Source organism: Lasiodiplodia theobromae, assembly GCF_012971845.1.
Source record: "Lasiodiplodia theobromae strain AM2As chromosome Unknown scaffold_21, whole genome shotgun sequence".
NCBI lineage: Eukaryota > Fungi > Ascomycota > Dothideomycetes > Botryosphaeriales > Botryosphaeriaceae > Lasiodiplodia > Lasiodiplodia theobromae.
In genome coordinates this window covers 151,473-163,645 of record NW_023336419.1, presented here as the reverse complement: position 1 = coordinate 163,645, position 12,173 = coordinate 151,473, and the positions used below count along the sequence as shown (strand labels likewise).

Below are 12,173 nucleotides of genomic sequence, written 5' to 3'. Positions count from 1 at the left end.
TCCTGCATGCTCTGAAGGTTCTTTTCATGCAACAATATGCTCCCCAACGCCATGCTTTTGTATAATGTGACCACCACCATACGGACCATAGTCATGATATGCTTTCCGTAAGCCATGCACATCAACAAGAGTATCCACGAGAGGCCCAACCTGCCCAACCCATCCAAACGTTGTCCCATGCACGTTCAAAACAGCCAGACATACCAGAACAGGAAGATAACAGCAGCGAAGAAGGCCACCCAGACCTTCCAGCCGACGCCGGTGCGCTCCGCCATGCGGAGCATGCGGTTCATGGTACCGCGCAGGCGCACACGAGTGCTATCGAACGAGTCGTTCATCTTCTCGGCGAGCGCGGTCGAATCACGGATTTCGTCGCCGATGGCCAATGTGATCTGCGTTGAGCCCGGACGTCAGCTCTCACGTACAAAGAACCCAGGTTCGTGTTCGTATGCGCTGTTTCTCTTTAGCGGTCAGAACTCACATCTTTCAGCATCTTGACCTTGGCGCTCATGCCATTCAGCTGCTCGTCATTCTGGCTTTCCAGCTCGCTCAGCACTGCATCGCTGTATTGACCGCGCGTATTGGGCGTTGCGCTCCGGTAACTGCTCTGACTCGGCGGGGGGTTGGATGCGCCAGGATAGGCCGAAAAGGCGGGGCCCGGATTAGCGGCGCCCGGGAAGCCGTAGCCGGCGCCAGAAGCTGGTCTACTCGCGGGGCGCGAGTGCGGCGATGGCGAGGCTTTGCGCTGCTCGTAGGGAGAGAAGAGCTGGGAACGGGCGTCGCGCTGGTGGAGATTCGAGCTAAACCTGCGGGATTTACAGCCACGGTCAGCCCAGGAGCGTCAGGGGTTGCGCAGCGTGCAGACGCACCTTGAAGACATTGTGGAGATGGGTGGTGGAGCCTGTGAAAGGAGTCGAAGGGTAGAAGCTGAAAGTTGAAGCGGCAACGATCTGTCTGGGGAAAGTTTGTGCGGCGGGCGACAGGGACCAGGGGTGCAGCTGCCAGTCACAACGGCGCGAGATCAGCCGAGTCACGTGATCGGGTGTGACGTGAATGGCGGCCAAAGAGGAAAGCTTGACGACCGGCGTGGCTGGTCCGTCCTGCCAACTCAATAGCTCCACCGCAGGCCCACACCCGCGCTTGCACCGTGAGACTTCGAGCGCAAGGTCCTTTACGAACGCACCGACAACCCCCTCCGCCTCTCCGCGGCCGATAAATATGCTTGCGAACCAGCTCTAATTTGAGCTTACCAGAACTTCATGAGCAGCGTTTCGAGGCTAGGCCTGGGTCTCAGGCTGCAGCCCTCGAGCTTCGGCTGCGCTGCCGCAGTCCCGCGGCGATGCATATCCTACTCCCCCAATAAACGCGTCAAATCCACTCTCGAAGCCGGCGAGGACAAATCCGGCCATATCAACCAAGACCAGAACCAGGCAGTTCTCTTCTTTGACCGTAAGTCGACTTTCTCTACGTCGATTCGCTCGGTATTGCAACGTGATTGGATGATGAAGCTTTTTCCTGGGCGTGTTTGTTTACATGTCCATCAAACTGTCACGTCCTCATCAACCCTGCAATATCGAGTGAACTGACCTTGTCCTGCACGTTACTCTCCCGTCTGCTCGAGGGAACATCCATGTCATGAGCCCCGCATTCCCGCGTAGCTTTCCTCCCGACTATTTCCCGCTTGATACATCTCGGCACATGCTAACGCCGCTCAGATGTATTCCCTCTCAAGCTGCAATGGCTGCTCCGCTTCCCCTTCTCCACCGAGAAGCAGTTTCCTGAATTGATGAAGCGGCTGAAAAGTCCTACCGTCGCCGCTGCTGATCCTGTTATTGTCTTGAAAAACTCTCCAATCCTGAGCAAAGCCAAAATCACCGTCGAAGAAGTGCTTCCCCGGCTCAAAGAGGGTGGCGCTTTTGTGAAGATTAGGCATGACCCGAACATCGACCCGAAGAACATCGAGTCTGAGATCCGAAACCACTTGAAGCAAACCCAGATCAAGCCATGGTGGAACCCTTTCCAGCGCATGCGTGCGAGGCTTGTCCGTGGCCGCCCGTGGGTCGAGGATCTGTACCGCCTGCCCAGCCAACGTTTAAAGGTCGAGTTTCTGCCTGCTGAGGTGGGCACCGAGCCTACCGAGTTGTCTCCAGAGCAGCTCTACAGCATCTTCAGACCCTACGGAAAGCTCAAGGACATCGCCACTCAGCCGCCGGACTCGAAAATTCTTCCTAAATTTGCATACCTGGACTTCACTCTAGCTCGTCGGGCCATCATGGCCAAGAACTGTCTGCATGGTGTCAAGGTGCCAGAAGCTGAAGGGGGTGGGAAGGCCGGGACGCTCCTGCGTCTCACGTACGAGGCCAAGGGAAAGGGCCATTGGTTCCGTGATTGGATTCTCGGTCATCCTAGGATCGTGATTCCCGCGGTGATTGCCGTCATTGGTACCATCACCGTCACCGTCTTTGATCCCATTCGAACATTCTTTATCAAAGCTCACGTGAACCGGTCCTTCAGCTTCGAGGACAACAAGATCTACAACTGGTTCCGATCTCAGGCAACAGACATCTTGTCCTTCCGTCGCAAACATGAAGATGAAGCAGGCATGGAAGCCATCTGGGACGATCGCAAGGGCAACATCGAACAGCTGCAGGCATGGTTGATGGAGTCAACCGACACGTTCATCATCGTGCAAGGCCCTCGCGGATCTGGAAAGAAGGAACTCGTCTTGGACCAAGCGCTCAAGGGCAGGAAACACAAACTAATTATCGACTGCAAGCCTATCCAAGAAGCCCGCAGTGACAGCGCCACCATCAACGCCGCGGCTGCAGAGGTTGGATATCGGCCTGTGTTCTCCTGGATGAACAGCATCAGCGGAATGATTGACCTTGCAGCACAAGGAGCTGCTGGTGTCAAGACTGGTTTCTCAGAAACACTCGATGGTCAGCTCACTAAAATCCTCAACAACACGGCCACAGCTCTGAAGCAAATTGCGCTCGACCACCGCGAGAGTAGCGACAAGGATGCAAGCCTCAGCGATGACGATTGGCTTGAGGTACATCCGGAGAAGCGGCCAGTTGTGGTGGTGGACAACTACCTTCACAAGAGCCAGGACGACACCCTCGTGTACGACAAGATTGCTGATTGGGCTGCCAGTCTGACAACGGCTAATGTTGCCCATGTCATCTTCTTGACACACGATGTGTCGTTTTCCAAATCGTTGAGCAAGGCTCTGCCGGACCGTGTTTTCAGGCTTATCTCCCTCAGTGATTGCTCGCCTGAAGTTGCGAAGCGCTTCGTCATCAAACATCTCGATGCAGATGACGATGATGGCAAGGGCCACTTTAGGAAGAAGAAGGATGAGCAGGAGGAGAAGCTGACTCCGTCTCAACGCCGTAAAGACATCGCAGAGCTAGACGACTGCATTGGCGCCCTTGGTGGTCGCCTCACAGATCTCGAGTTCCTTGCACGACGAATCAAGACGGGCGAGAGCCCGAGAAACGCGGTCCAGCAAATCATTGAGCAGTCTGCGTCTGAGATCCTCAAAATGTACCTGTTCGGTCAAGACGATGGAGACCGGAAATGGACGCCTGAGCAGGCTTGGCTTTTGATCAAGCAGCTTGCCACACAGGAGACGCTCCGCTACAACGGCATCTTGCTGGCAGACACATTCAAGACTGGTGGCGAACGCGTTCTTCAGGCACTGGAGCAGGCTGAGCTCATCACGATCGTCTCGAACAACGGGCGCCCACAGAGCATCAAACCTGGAAAACCCGTCTACCAGTCCGCATTCAAGATGCTCACTGCAGATCGCGTTCTCAAAGCCAAGTTGGATCTTGCAATCCTGGCGCAGCAGACCAAACTCGAGACTCAGAATATCGATAAGTACGAGGCCGAGCTCAAGCTGCTAGGATCGCTTCCAAAGCAGCCATGGGAGCTCGGATCCAGAATCAAGTGGCTGTTAGACAAAGTGCACACCAGCCAAACAAAGGTGGAAAAGTATGAGATGGAGAGTGCAGAATTGAAGAAGATACTGCAGCGTGACTTTTAAAAAAATTGCGGCACGGTTACAAACCAATGAGGAAGAGGGGAAACGAAAATCACCATGACACGGAACCCAAACCAAATGATCGTACACTCTTATTTCTTTTTTTTTCTGACGAACCGACAACACTACTCCGACCTCCACTCACCTATCAAAGCGAAACGAAACGGAATTTCAACCTCACACACGCGGAACTACCAGGCACCAGCACTGATGCAAGGATGGATATCCTCTCGCCCACTTGCCGACTGAAGTTCTCCACATCCATTTTTCACAAGCTTGAGGCTCAAACTCTCCACGGAACTCTCTGGCTCTCCTTTTCGCCACGGATGGATCGAAATGGATCGAGACTTTCATTGACGGACTCTCCTGACTCTCCCGCGCCTACCTAGGGATCGAGTCGGATCGAGACTGACTTTGATTGACTCTCCGTCTCTCCACACGGCTGAAGAGGATTGAGGCGGATCGAGGCTGTGGATCTGACGTCTGAGACTCGCGGAAGAATGTCGATGCGGGGTCGACTCGTTGGTCAATGACAAGCTTAAGTGGCTGAGTTATATAGCTGCTGGGGACTGGTTGGGATGATGATGATGAGAGGTTGAATCGACAGGATGTATATAGTGCGATGTACCATGTATGGCACGTGTATGACGGGTAGAAGCAATGACCACTCTATTATGGCGGTAAAAGTCTGGATTGTTATGTGATAAACGGGAACGTGACCGGCTCGAAGATTCCGGATCATTGCGAATGCCAATCTTGTAAGGAGGCACAGATTCCTTGGGGCGGCGCTTGCAATCAAGAATTCGGTTACACTAGCCTCGTGTTGACGCTGTGAAACCTGACTGGTCGTTTTGCTTTGACTAAGATTCCGGATCGCGAATCGAGGTGAGAAAACGACCAATGGCGGCAAAAGCGAATTGGACTCGAATTAGAGTAGAGAAGATAGACACTAGGTAGGTATCTGCCAATTGCCAACACACCCGCCACAAAGAAGAAAATCGACAGCTACTAAAGGCGTGGCGCGAACTGCTTGCCTCGTTCGATGTTCTAGGCCAGCCACACTAATGCGGGCCGGGTGCCGGAAGGGGACGATCGCGAAAGAGCAGAGGTCTCGGAGTGGCTGGAAAAGCATGTGCAGAGGCCATAGCTTCTTGCTTCGATGCGGTTTCACACGCGCGGCCAGATGCATGCAGGGAATGAAGAAAGACTTGAAGGCCTTGTGATGCACTAGCAGGGACAGGCGCTGTAGAGAGGATGATGAGAGACGAGAAGAGTCTGCCTAATAGTGGGTAGCAGCTGCGTGCTCAAAGTGGATATCGGCACGAGGCTGGCCACTGACATTGCGTTGTCCAGAAAAGCTCCGCGACGACGGCTGCATGTGGATGCACCACGCACCGTTTCGAGCCTGGCCCAAAAGGGCGATGGACGGATGGTGAGAGAGCTGTATGGGGATCCCATGTCTCCCACCACGCGCGAAGCCGGGGGCGGTTCGGCGCACGGACACGATCGATGACGCAAGAGCGGACGGACTCCACAAGCGCAACGGCATCTTCCCATGACGCCGTTGTAACTTCATCAACACCAATCTGCCGGGACCAGCTCGTGGGGTGCGTCGACAATCCCCATCTCAGCTGCTGCGCGTCAGAATAAGACTCCTTTAGGATGACGGCCGGTCATCCGGCACCCAAAGCCCTTCGCCAATGGCTGCTTTGCCGGGCGCTGGAACCCAGACGGCACGGCTTTTCCCTACCCATCCCAGTAGTCTGCTGTGGCTTGCATGCAGGCGAGCTGCTGCGGCGGCCGCTCCGGGGTCCTCTGCGTGCGTACGACGAGATGACATCCCGGCAAAACAAGGCAGAGTCCTTTCCCCATCCAAGCCCCAAAAATGCCCTGCATCACCACTGTCGTCATCCTCACACCAGCACCAACTTGATGTATGAGACACACACACACACGCACAAAAACTCTGCCCTCCCAAGCCTCTCTCCCTTGCTAGCTAGCCTCCTTTAAACCTTCGACTCTGCGCCACTTTCGTTCCTCTCCCTTTGAGTGACTCTTGACCACTTCCTCCTCTAATCCCAGCGAGTCGATTCGTCTCCCTACCGCATCAAGCGGCCTCTCGTCCTCCCCGACGACCTTCCCTCTAGCCACACCCAGCCCCCACACAGGCCCTTTGTCCAACAACACCCAAATGCCCACCGGCGCCATGTCCCCCACCGCCCGCTCGCCCTCGCCGCCCAAGGGCGACCGGCCGCTGCACGAGCTGCTCTCGCACTCGCTGGTCGACATATACGTGGGGCCCGAAAACACGCACTGGATCCTGCACGAGAAGCTGCTCTGCGCGCGCTCGCGCTTCTTCCAACGCATCTTCTACTCGAAGGACCACTCGCAGCAATCCTACGGGCTCCCCGACGACGAGGACGACGCCTTCGGCGCCTTCGTCGCGTGGCTGTACAGCGGGCACATCGCGCCGCCGCGCGAAGAAAAGGACCTAACAACACTGATCGACCTGTACCTGATGGGCGAGAAGTGGCAGGCGGCGCAGCTGGTGCGCGACGCGCTGCGCGCGGTGCGCGAGTGGTACGCGCGCACCGACACGTACCCGGGGCTCCGCAGGGTCCAGTACGTCTACGCCAACACGGACGAGGACAGCGAGATGCGCCGCCTGATGGTGTCGAGCGTCGCGCGCATGATGGCGCTCAACGAGAGCATCCCGCCGCACTGGGACAAGGCGCTGCGCAAGAACGGCCAGCTCGCCGTCGACCTCATCAAGAGCATCCAGAGCTGGCGCATCGACCCGGACAAGGTGCCCGACATGCGCCGCGTCGTCGAGGAAAAGGCCGACGAGTACGGCCTCGACGGCAGGAAGAAGAAGGAGCTCGAGGACAAGCTGGCTGGCGCCGTCAATGCCAACGCCGTCCCCCCGGACGTCGAAGGTGGTGTGAACAAGTTGGCCGAGGGTTTCCTCAAGAACGGCCTTGGCGGCGACAACAACAATGTGCAGCAGGCCAACGACGTTAAGGGCCGCGCTAAGAAGAGGGTCGATAGCGTGGCTGGCAGCGAGTCCGAGAAGGTGAAGCAGGAGCTCGACGAGAACCTGCCCAACGGCATTGGCCTGCCTACCGAGGCGCTCGACTAAAGCTTTTGCTTTATTTCTCTCCTCCACTGAGCTTTCTTTCCGCAAAAGTTATCTTATGACGTCACTGATGCTGCATACGGTCTTACTGTCACTCGGGATGGGACTTTGGCGCTTGGGAAACGTACATTGAAAGCCTTTTTAACCTTCTTCTTCTTATTGGCGGCCGATGGTCTTTTATCATTAGTTTGATTCTTGTCTTCACTTTTTGTTGTTTGGAGATTCTTACGATTTGGTTGGTAATCCTGGACTTCGCTTCGCTTCTCGAGCTACTCCTTTCGCCGTTCGTAGTCTGCGTAATATACCAGATTGGCTTTCTCTTCAGTGCCGTACTTTCCCAGAAGAAAGACACCTTGGATTGAAGTCTAAGCATTGCGCGTATCTTAATGAACCCCTGAAGCATTTTATCTCTCAGGAGGTACTCCGAGCTTTCCGATAGAGCTTCTGGATCGAGGAACCAGTTATTCCAAACATGTAGGCGTGAAAACACGCATTAAAAGGTGGTCTTGTCCTATGAAAGGTTAGTACACATGCTCCACAATAAACCACGAATCAACAATGCATTGGAAGTCCAAAATATGATCATCATAACGAGTGTCGTAGGATTAGCTCATTAGAGCTCCCGTAGTAGGAGTCTTTTTTGTGACGTCGTCACGTCGTAGTCGTAGTCTATGCTATCGTTACAGTTTTCTCAGCCGTGTGAGTGTGAATACAGTTGGTCGTACAGTCATGCCTGAGTACCCATCGCCGGGGCCTATCGGGACCGTGTTGTTAAACAATCAAAACCCGCCAGAAGATTACCGAGATAAAACGCCATGTACCCATGTAGACCGCTCAAGTGCCTTTTTCTCTCCAAGGTCACAAGCTCGGATAATTAGGATTCCGCAATGCAGAACCAAGGTAAAATTACAACGACTCCTTGACGAGGTAGACCTCGGCGCAGCTGGTCGGCAGCGAGCTGTTGGAGTAGGCCACGTCGGTCTTCCAGAAGAGCTGGGGGACGGTGTGCCACCAGTCGCAGACTGTTTCGTTCGTTAGCAATGCAGCCCTTGCTGAGAAAGTTTGAAGGTAGGACAAGACTTACCAAGCCAGCCGTCGAACTGGGTCACGTTCCAGACCAGACCGGACGGGGTGAAGGTGAAGAAGCCGTTGCCGGCATCGGCAAGACCGGCGTTGATGGTGACGGGAGCCCAAGCAGTGTAGGGCTCGTAGCCGATCTCCAGACTCCAGGGGAACCTACGTCACTTATCGTCAGCAACTCATTCCTCGGAAATTGCGTTCCAAACGGTGAACTTACTCAGTGCCGAAGTCGAATTCCTGGAACGAGCCGTCGGCGGTCTCATTGAGGAAGCCGGTGGCAGCGCTGTCCTTGGAGGTAGTGAAGACGGCGTCGTTGGTGCCGGCGCCGGTGTGGAAGGCAGTCAGGTAGAGGTTGTTGAACTTGGCCTTGGAGGTGTCGTTGTTGCTGACGAGCTGGGTCTTGAGGAGGTACTCCTCGCCGGTGGGCTCGAACGAGGCGGCGGCATCGCGCTTAGCCAGGAATTCGTCGCGGTTGTAGAAGCCAATGGGCAGGGCAAGGCCCATGACAGTCGCAGGCAGAGCGAGGGCAACCAGAGAGAACTTCATCTTGGTGGTGTAGGGTGGAGGTGACTGAGGGAGGACCGGAGGGAAGAGTGTAGGTTAAGTCTGCAGGTGGCGGAGGAATTGAGGTGACGTGACGAGCGAAGGCAGTCAGGGATGGTGCAGACGGAAGGAATAAATACGGCAGGCACAGCAGGGTCACGGTTTCCTAGCTCGGCAGCGAAGTGGCTGGTGGAGGCCGATCGGCTGTTGCTGGGCGATCGTCGGTGGAGTGCATGTGGAATAGTAATGTGGAGAGACGGCTAGTGACTCCCTGTTCCTCTCGAGCCTCCCTAGCTCTTCCGTGCTTGCCGTCCGTTGGAAGTATCGCTGTCCGTTGTAGGTATTGTGCCGTCGGAGGACGCACCGAATAACCACATTGCCGGTGCGCCGTGTGCGAGGAGCGCCTCGACCCGTCCCCATCCAGACCCAATATCTAGCTTTGACGTCGTGACACGCTGACAACAGGCGCGGAGGGCGCGGTACCACGGGCTGTGCGGCGTCCAGAGCTCGTGTACCTGATGGTCCCTGCCCCCTTCGGTGAGCCGCTCGCCCTACCAGTCGAACCACCCGCCGCGACCGACACTCTGCGCAAGTCGCACTGCCTGCCCAACCTCGCCCAGCGCTTCCGTCATCCGCTCTGCCACCAGCCCGCCGCCGCCCCAAGCGTATCACCAGCGAACACTGCTATCGTCAAGCGAGCGTCCGACCGCGCCCCATCTGTGCTCGGGCGCCGAGTGCGGTGAGGTGCTGTTGAGAGTGGGCAGCTCTCGTGTTCGCTGAAGCCTCTTTTGCCGCGCCAAGCCCCAGCCTCTATCGATCGACAGCCCTGCTAACTGCTTCAAGCCGGCGCCATGGCTGCTCCGAGGTAAGCACCGACGATGGATGCAGGGCCTCGCCCGAACAAACCCAACTCTCGCCGGGAGTCCGGCGGTCGACAGCCACCCGTTGTCGCCGCATGCTCCGGTTGCGACGCCGCTGCTCACCACCACAGTCCGGTGGAGATCCTCATATGCCAATTCGTAGGTGGCTGTCGTGCTGCCATGCCCCTGTCTCAGCCTTACAAGAAAAAGCTTGCCGATTCTTGAACTTGAGCCCGCATCCACTCATCTCCCCGCCATGGTCAAAGCCTGAGTACGGTAGCTGTGTTGCATTGTGCTTGGTCGCAACCTATAGAATACTTGATATCTCTTCTGTAGAACGTTTTGACAGGTCAAAAAAATGAAATGCTGAGAAAACCCCCCATCGAAACTGCCAGGTATATGCATTATGAGCCTGCTCCTCGACGCCCATGTTGCACCATAACGCCTTTTCCCCATCCACAAAAACGCGTGGCTTGCCCAGAGCATGACGTGTGGGCGGATTAGCCTTGAGACGGTGCGCCTTTGGCGCCCGCTATGTACTTTGGAACCCTCTTCTCTCGTGGCTGCTGGTGCACCCAGGATTTCTCTTCCGCCCGACCAACTCGATGAGTAGTAGCTCAAAGTTACTACGGCTTGGCCGTCTTTTTCTGTCTCTCATGACTCGCAGTCATCACAGCGCCAGTTCGGTACCCTCCGTTCGAGACCGACACAATCCAGGTGGAACTCTCTTCGCCGACAGTCCTGTGATTTGTAAGTACTCGTGCCGCATGTGATACAGAACATCATGCAACTCACCAGATTGGCGCACGAAATCGCCTCAAAGTCGTCGTCGACGACCCTGCCACATGTGCACCCACTCTGGACCGCCATTGTCGGCTGCTGTGGAGTCTCTTCCGGCAGAGGTGGCTTTGTTGAACTGTCCAGTCCTGCCCAGATGAATTCTCCATCAGTATTCTGCGGTGTTGGCAGAGAAGACACACTCATTTGGCTCGAGTGCTGTGAATTCTCCCTGTTGATGGTCGGCTTGGCCTTCTTACTTCTCCTCTTCTTGTCATCATCCACCACGTCGAACCATTTGCCTCCGCCACCTGGCCCTCCAGGGATGTACTTCCGCTTCATCTTAGGATCACTCTGCCGGGACAAAGTTCCGTTAGTCTCGGGAGCAATTGGCGTTGACTGATGCCTTTTGATTTCCGCAGATACTGCCAAGGCATCCATCATGCTACCGTCGCCCTCAATGAGGTCAACACAAGCTCTGAAAACCTCAGTGCATATGATGTTGTCGCTATGCAGTTCAGACGTCTTCCTGAGAAATTCATTGCCCATTCTTTCCTGAGTCCTCAGCCAAGCGCGATATTTTCGACCGAATCGCACAACAGCATCTCCCACGTGCGTATCCCCGGAAAGTTGTTCGTCCTGCATGTAGTCGTCCCATTTCATCATGAAGAGCTTGGCTACAGTGGGAACCCCAGTATCCTTCGTTGCCAGATTGCGTCGTAGCTTGAGCCAATCTTCTGAGATCTCATCATCGCTTTCGCTGAGGTATTCTCCTTCCACGAGCGGTCTTTTTGAGTCGGTTCTATAGAACCGTAACCCTTTTGGAGCTTTCGGGACCCGATGTCTCTTCTTCTCCACTCGGGGCATGTCTGGGACTTCGGTTGGCTTTTTCGGTTCGACGGCTCCTTGTGGAAGTGGCGGGATCCTGTGAGCTAGAGAGAGCTTTTTCTTCAATCCTAACCCGTCCGTTATCCAAGATTCATCGCCCTTGAGGTACGCCTTCAAGTCAAAAGGCTTCAAAGGAGCGACCCATTGGAATTCTCGCGAATCGGCGCCGCCATGGTTTGCTCGACAATCACTGTACTTGTCTGAGATGTCGACCTCAATCTTGAAATCGCACTGGAGGCATGCAGGCGCCTCACTTCCCAGCTTGCGAATTTTGAAAGTGAACATGTCGTGTTCAGTCTTGAAATGATGGTGCAGTCTGTCCAGTGAGTGTAGGTCGCGTCCACGGCAGAAAAGGCACAGAAACCCTTCCACAGATGTCGCTTTTGGTCGTACTTGATCCTTGAACCAATAGGCTAGGCGAGCGATTCCGGCAGGTGTCGATGGTTCCGAGATAGGCGATAATAGCTGTTCTCCTCGGACGCAGCGTAACGTTCGGTTATAATACTGCATTGGCGTTTCCCGGGGGACTTCCCAGCCAGCATGAACAGCCATGTCATAGGCTAAGGGGTAAGATTTGCCACCCGTTGTGAAATGCAACGGACAGCGACTTGCTTCTGATTCACTTTGAATAAGCGTGGTCATTTTCGCATGTATCTTGCCGGCTTTCTTTGGGAGAGAATTCCTCTTTGCGTCGAGGAACGGGAGAATGAATCTATCATCTCTGTCTTGTATGTATTCCTCTCTGTCGTGTGGGAATTCCATGTGGATAGTCATGTGGTAGGAATTCCCCATTAGCAGCCTGTACGCTTTTCCTTGGGAAATAGGCGTCTGAATTTTCAATTGA

General features: G+C 55.2%; 5 protein-coding genes across 5 annotated transcripts; 2 read left to right on the top strand and 3 right to left on the bottom strand.

Annotated features, from left to right (window-relative positions):
- Positions 1-185: 185 nt before the first annotated feature.
- LTHEOB_7084 (Snare complex subunit) lies at positions 186-880 on the bottom strand (the record flags this gene model as incomplete). Its single annotated transcript, XM_035516411.1, has 3 exons — positions 186-392; positions 482-806; positions 870-880. The coding sequence occupies 3 exons, from the start codon at positions 878-880 to the stop codon at positions 186-188; spliced, it is 543 nt and encodes a 180-aa protein (XP_035371531.1).
- Positions 881-1,259: 379 nt separating this feature from the next.
- On the top strand, positions 1,260-4,048 carry LTHEOB_7083 (Protein RNA12; the record flags this gene model as incomplete). Its single annotated transcript, XM_035516410.1, has 2 exons — positions 1,260-1,449; positions 1,716-4,048. The coding sequence occupies 2 exons, from the start codon at positions 1,260-1,262 to the stop codon at positions 4,046-4,048; spliced, it is 2,523 nt and encodes an 840-aa protein (XP_035371530.1).
- A 2,188-nt stretch (positions 4,049-6,236) lies between these two features.
- On the top strand, positions 6,237-7,184 carry LTHEOB_7082 (BTB/POZ domain containing protein; the record flags this gene model as incomplete). The annotated part of the gene is made up of 1 exon (XM_035516409.1): positions 6,237-7,184. The coding sequence occupies one exon, from the start codon at positions 6,237-6,239 to the stop codon at positions 7,182-7,184; it is 948 nt and encodes a 315-aa protein (XP_035371529.1).
- A 903-nt stretch (positions 7,185-8,087) lies between these two features.
- Positions 8,088-8,807, bottom strand: LTHEOB_7081 (uncharacterized protein; the record flags this gene model as incomplete). The annotated part of the gene is made up of 3 exons (XM_035516408.1): positions 8,088-8,203; positions 8,266-8,417; positions 8,479-8,807. The coding sequence occupies 3 exons, from the start codon at positions 8,805-8,807 to the stop codon at positions 8,088-8,090; spliced, it is 597 nt and encodes a 198-aa protein (XP_035371528.1).
- Positions 8,808-10,318: 1,511 nt separating this feature from the next.
- On the bottom strand, positions 10,319-11,614 carry LTHEOB_7080 (Polycomb protein VEFS-Box; the record flags this gene model as incomplete). Its single annotated transcript, XM_035516407.1, has 2 exons — positions 10,319-10,405; positions 10,460-11,614. 2 exons carry the CDS (start codon positions 11,612-11,614, stop codon positions 10,319-10,321), a joined length of 1,242 nt encoding a protein of 413 aa, XP_035371527.1.
- Positions 11,615-12,173: the final 559 nt, after the last annotated feature.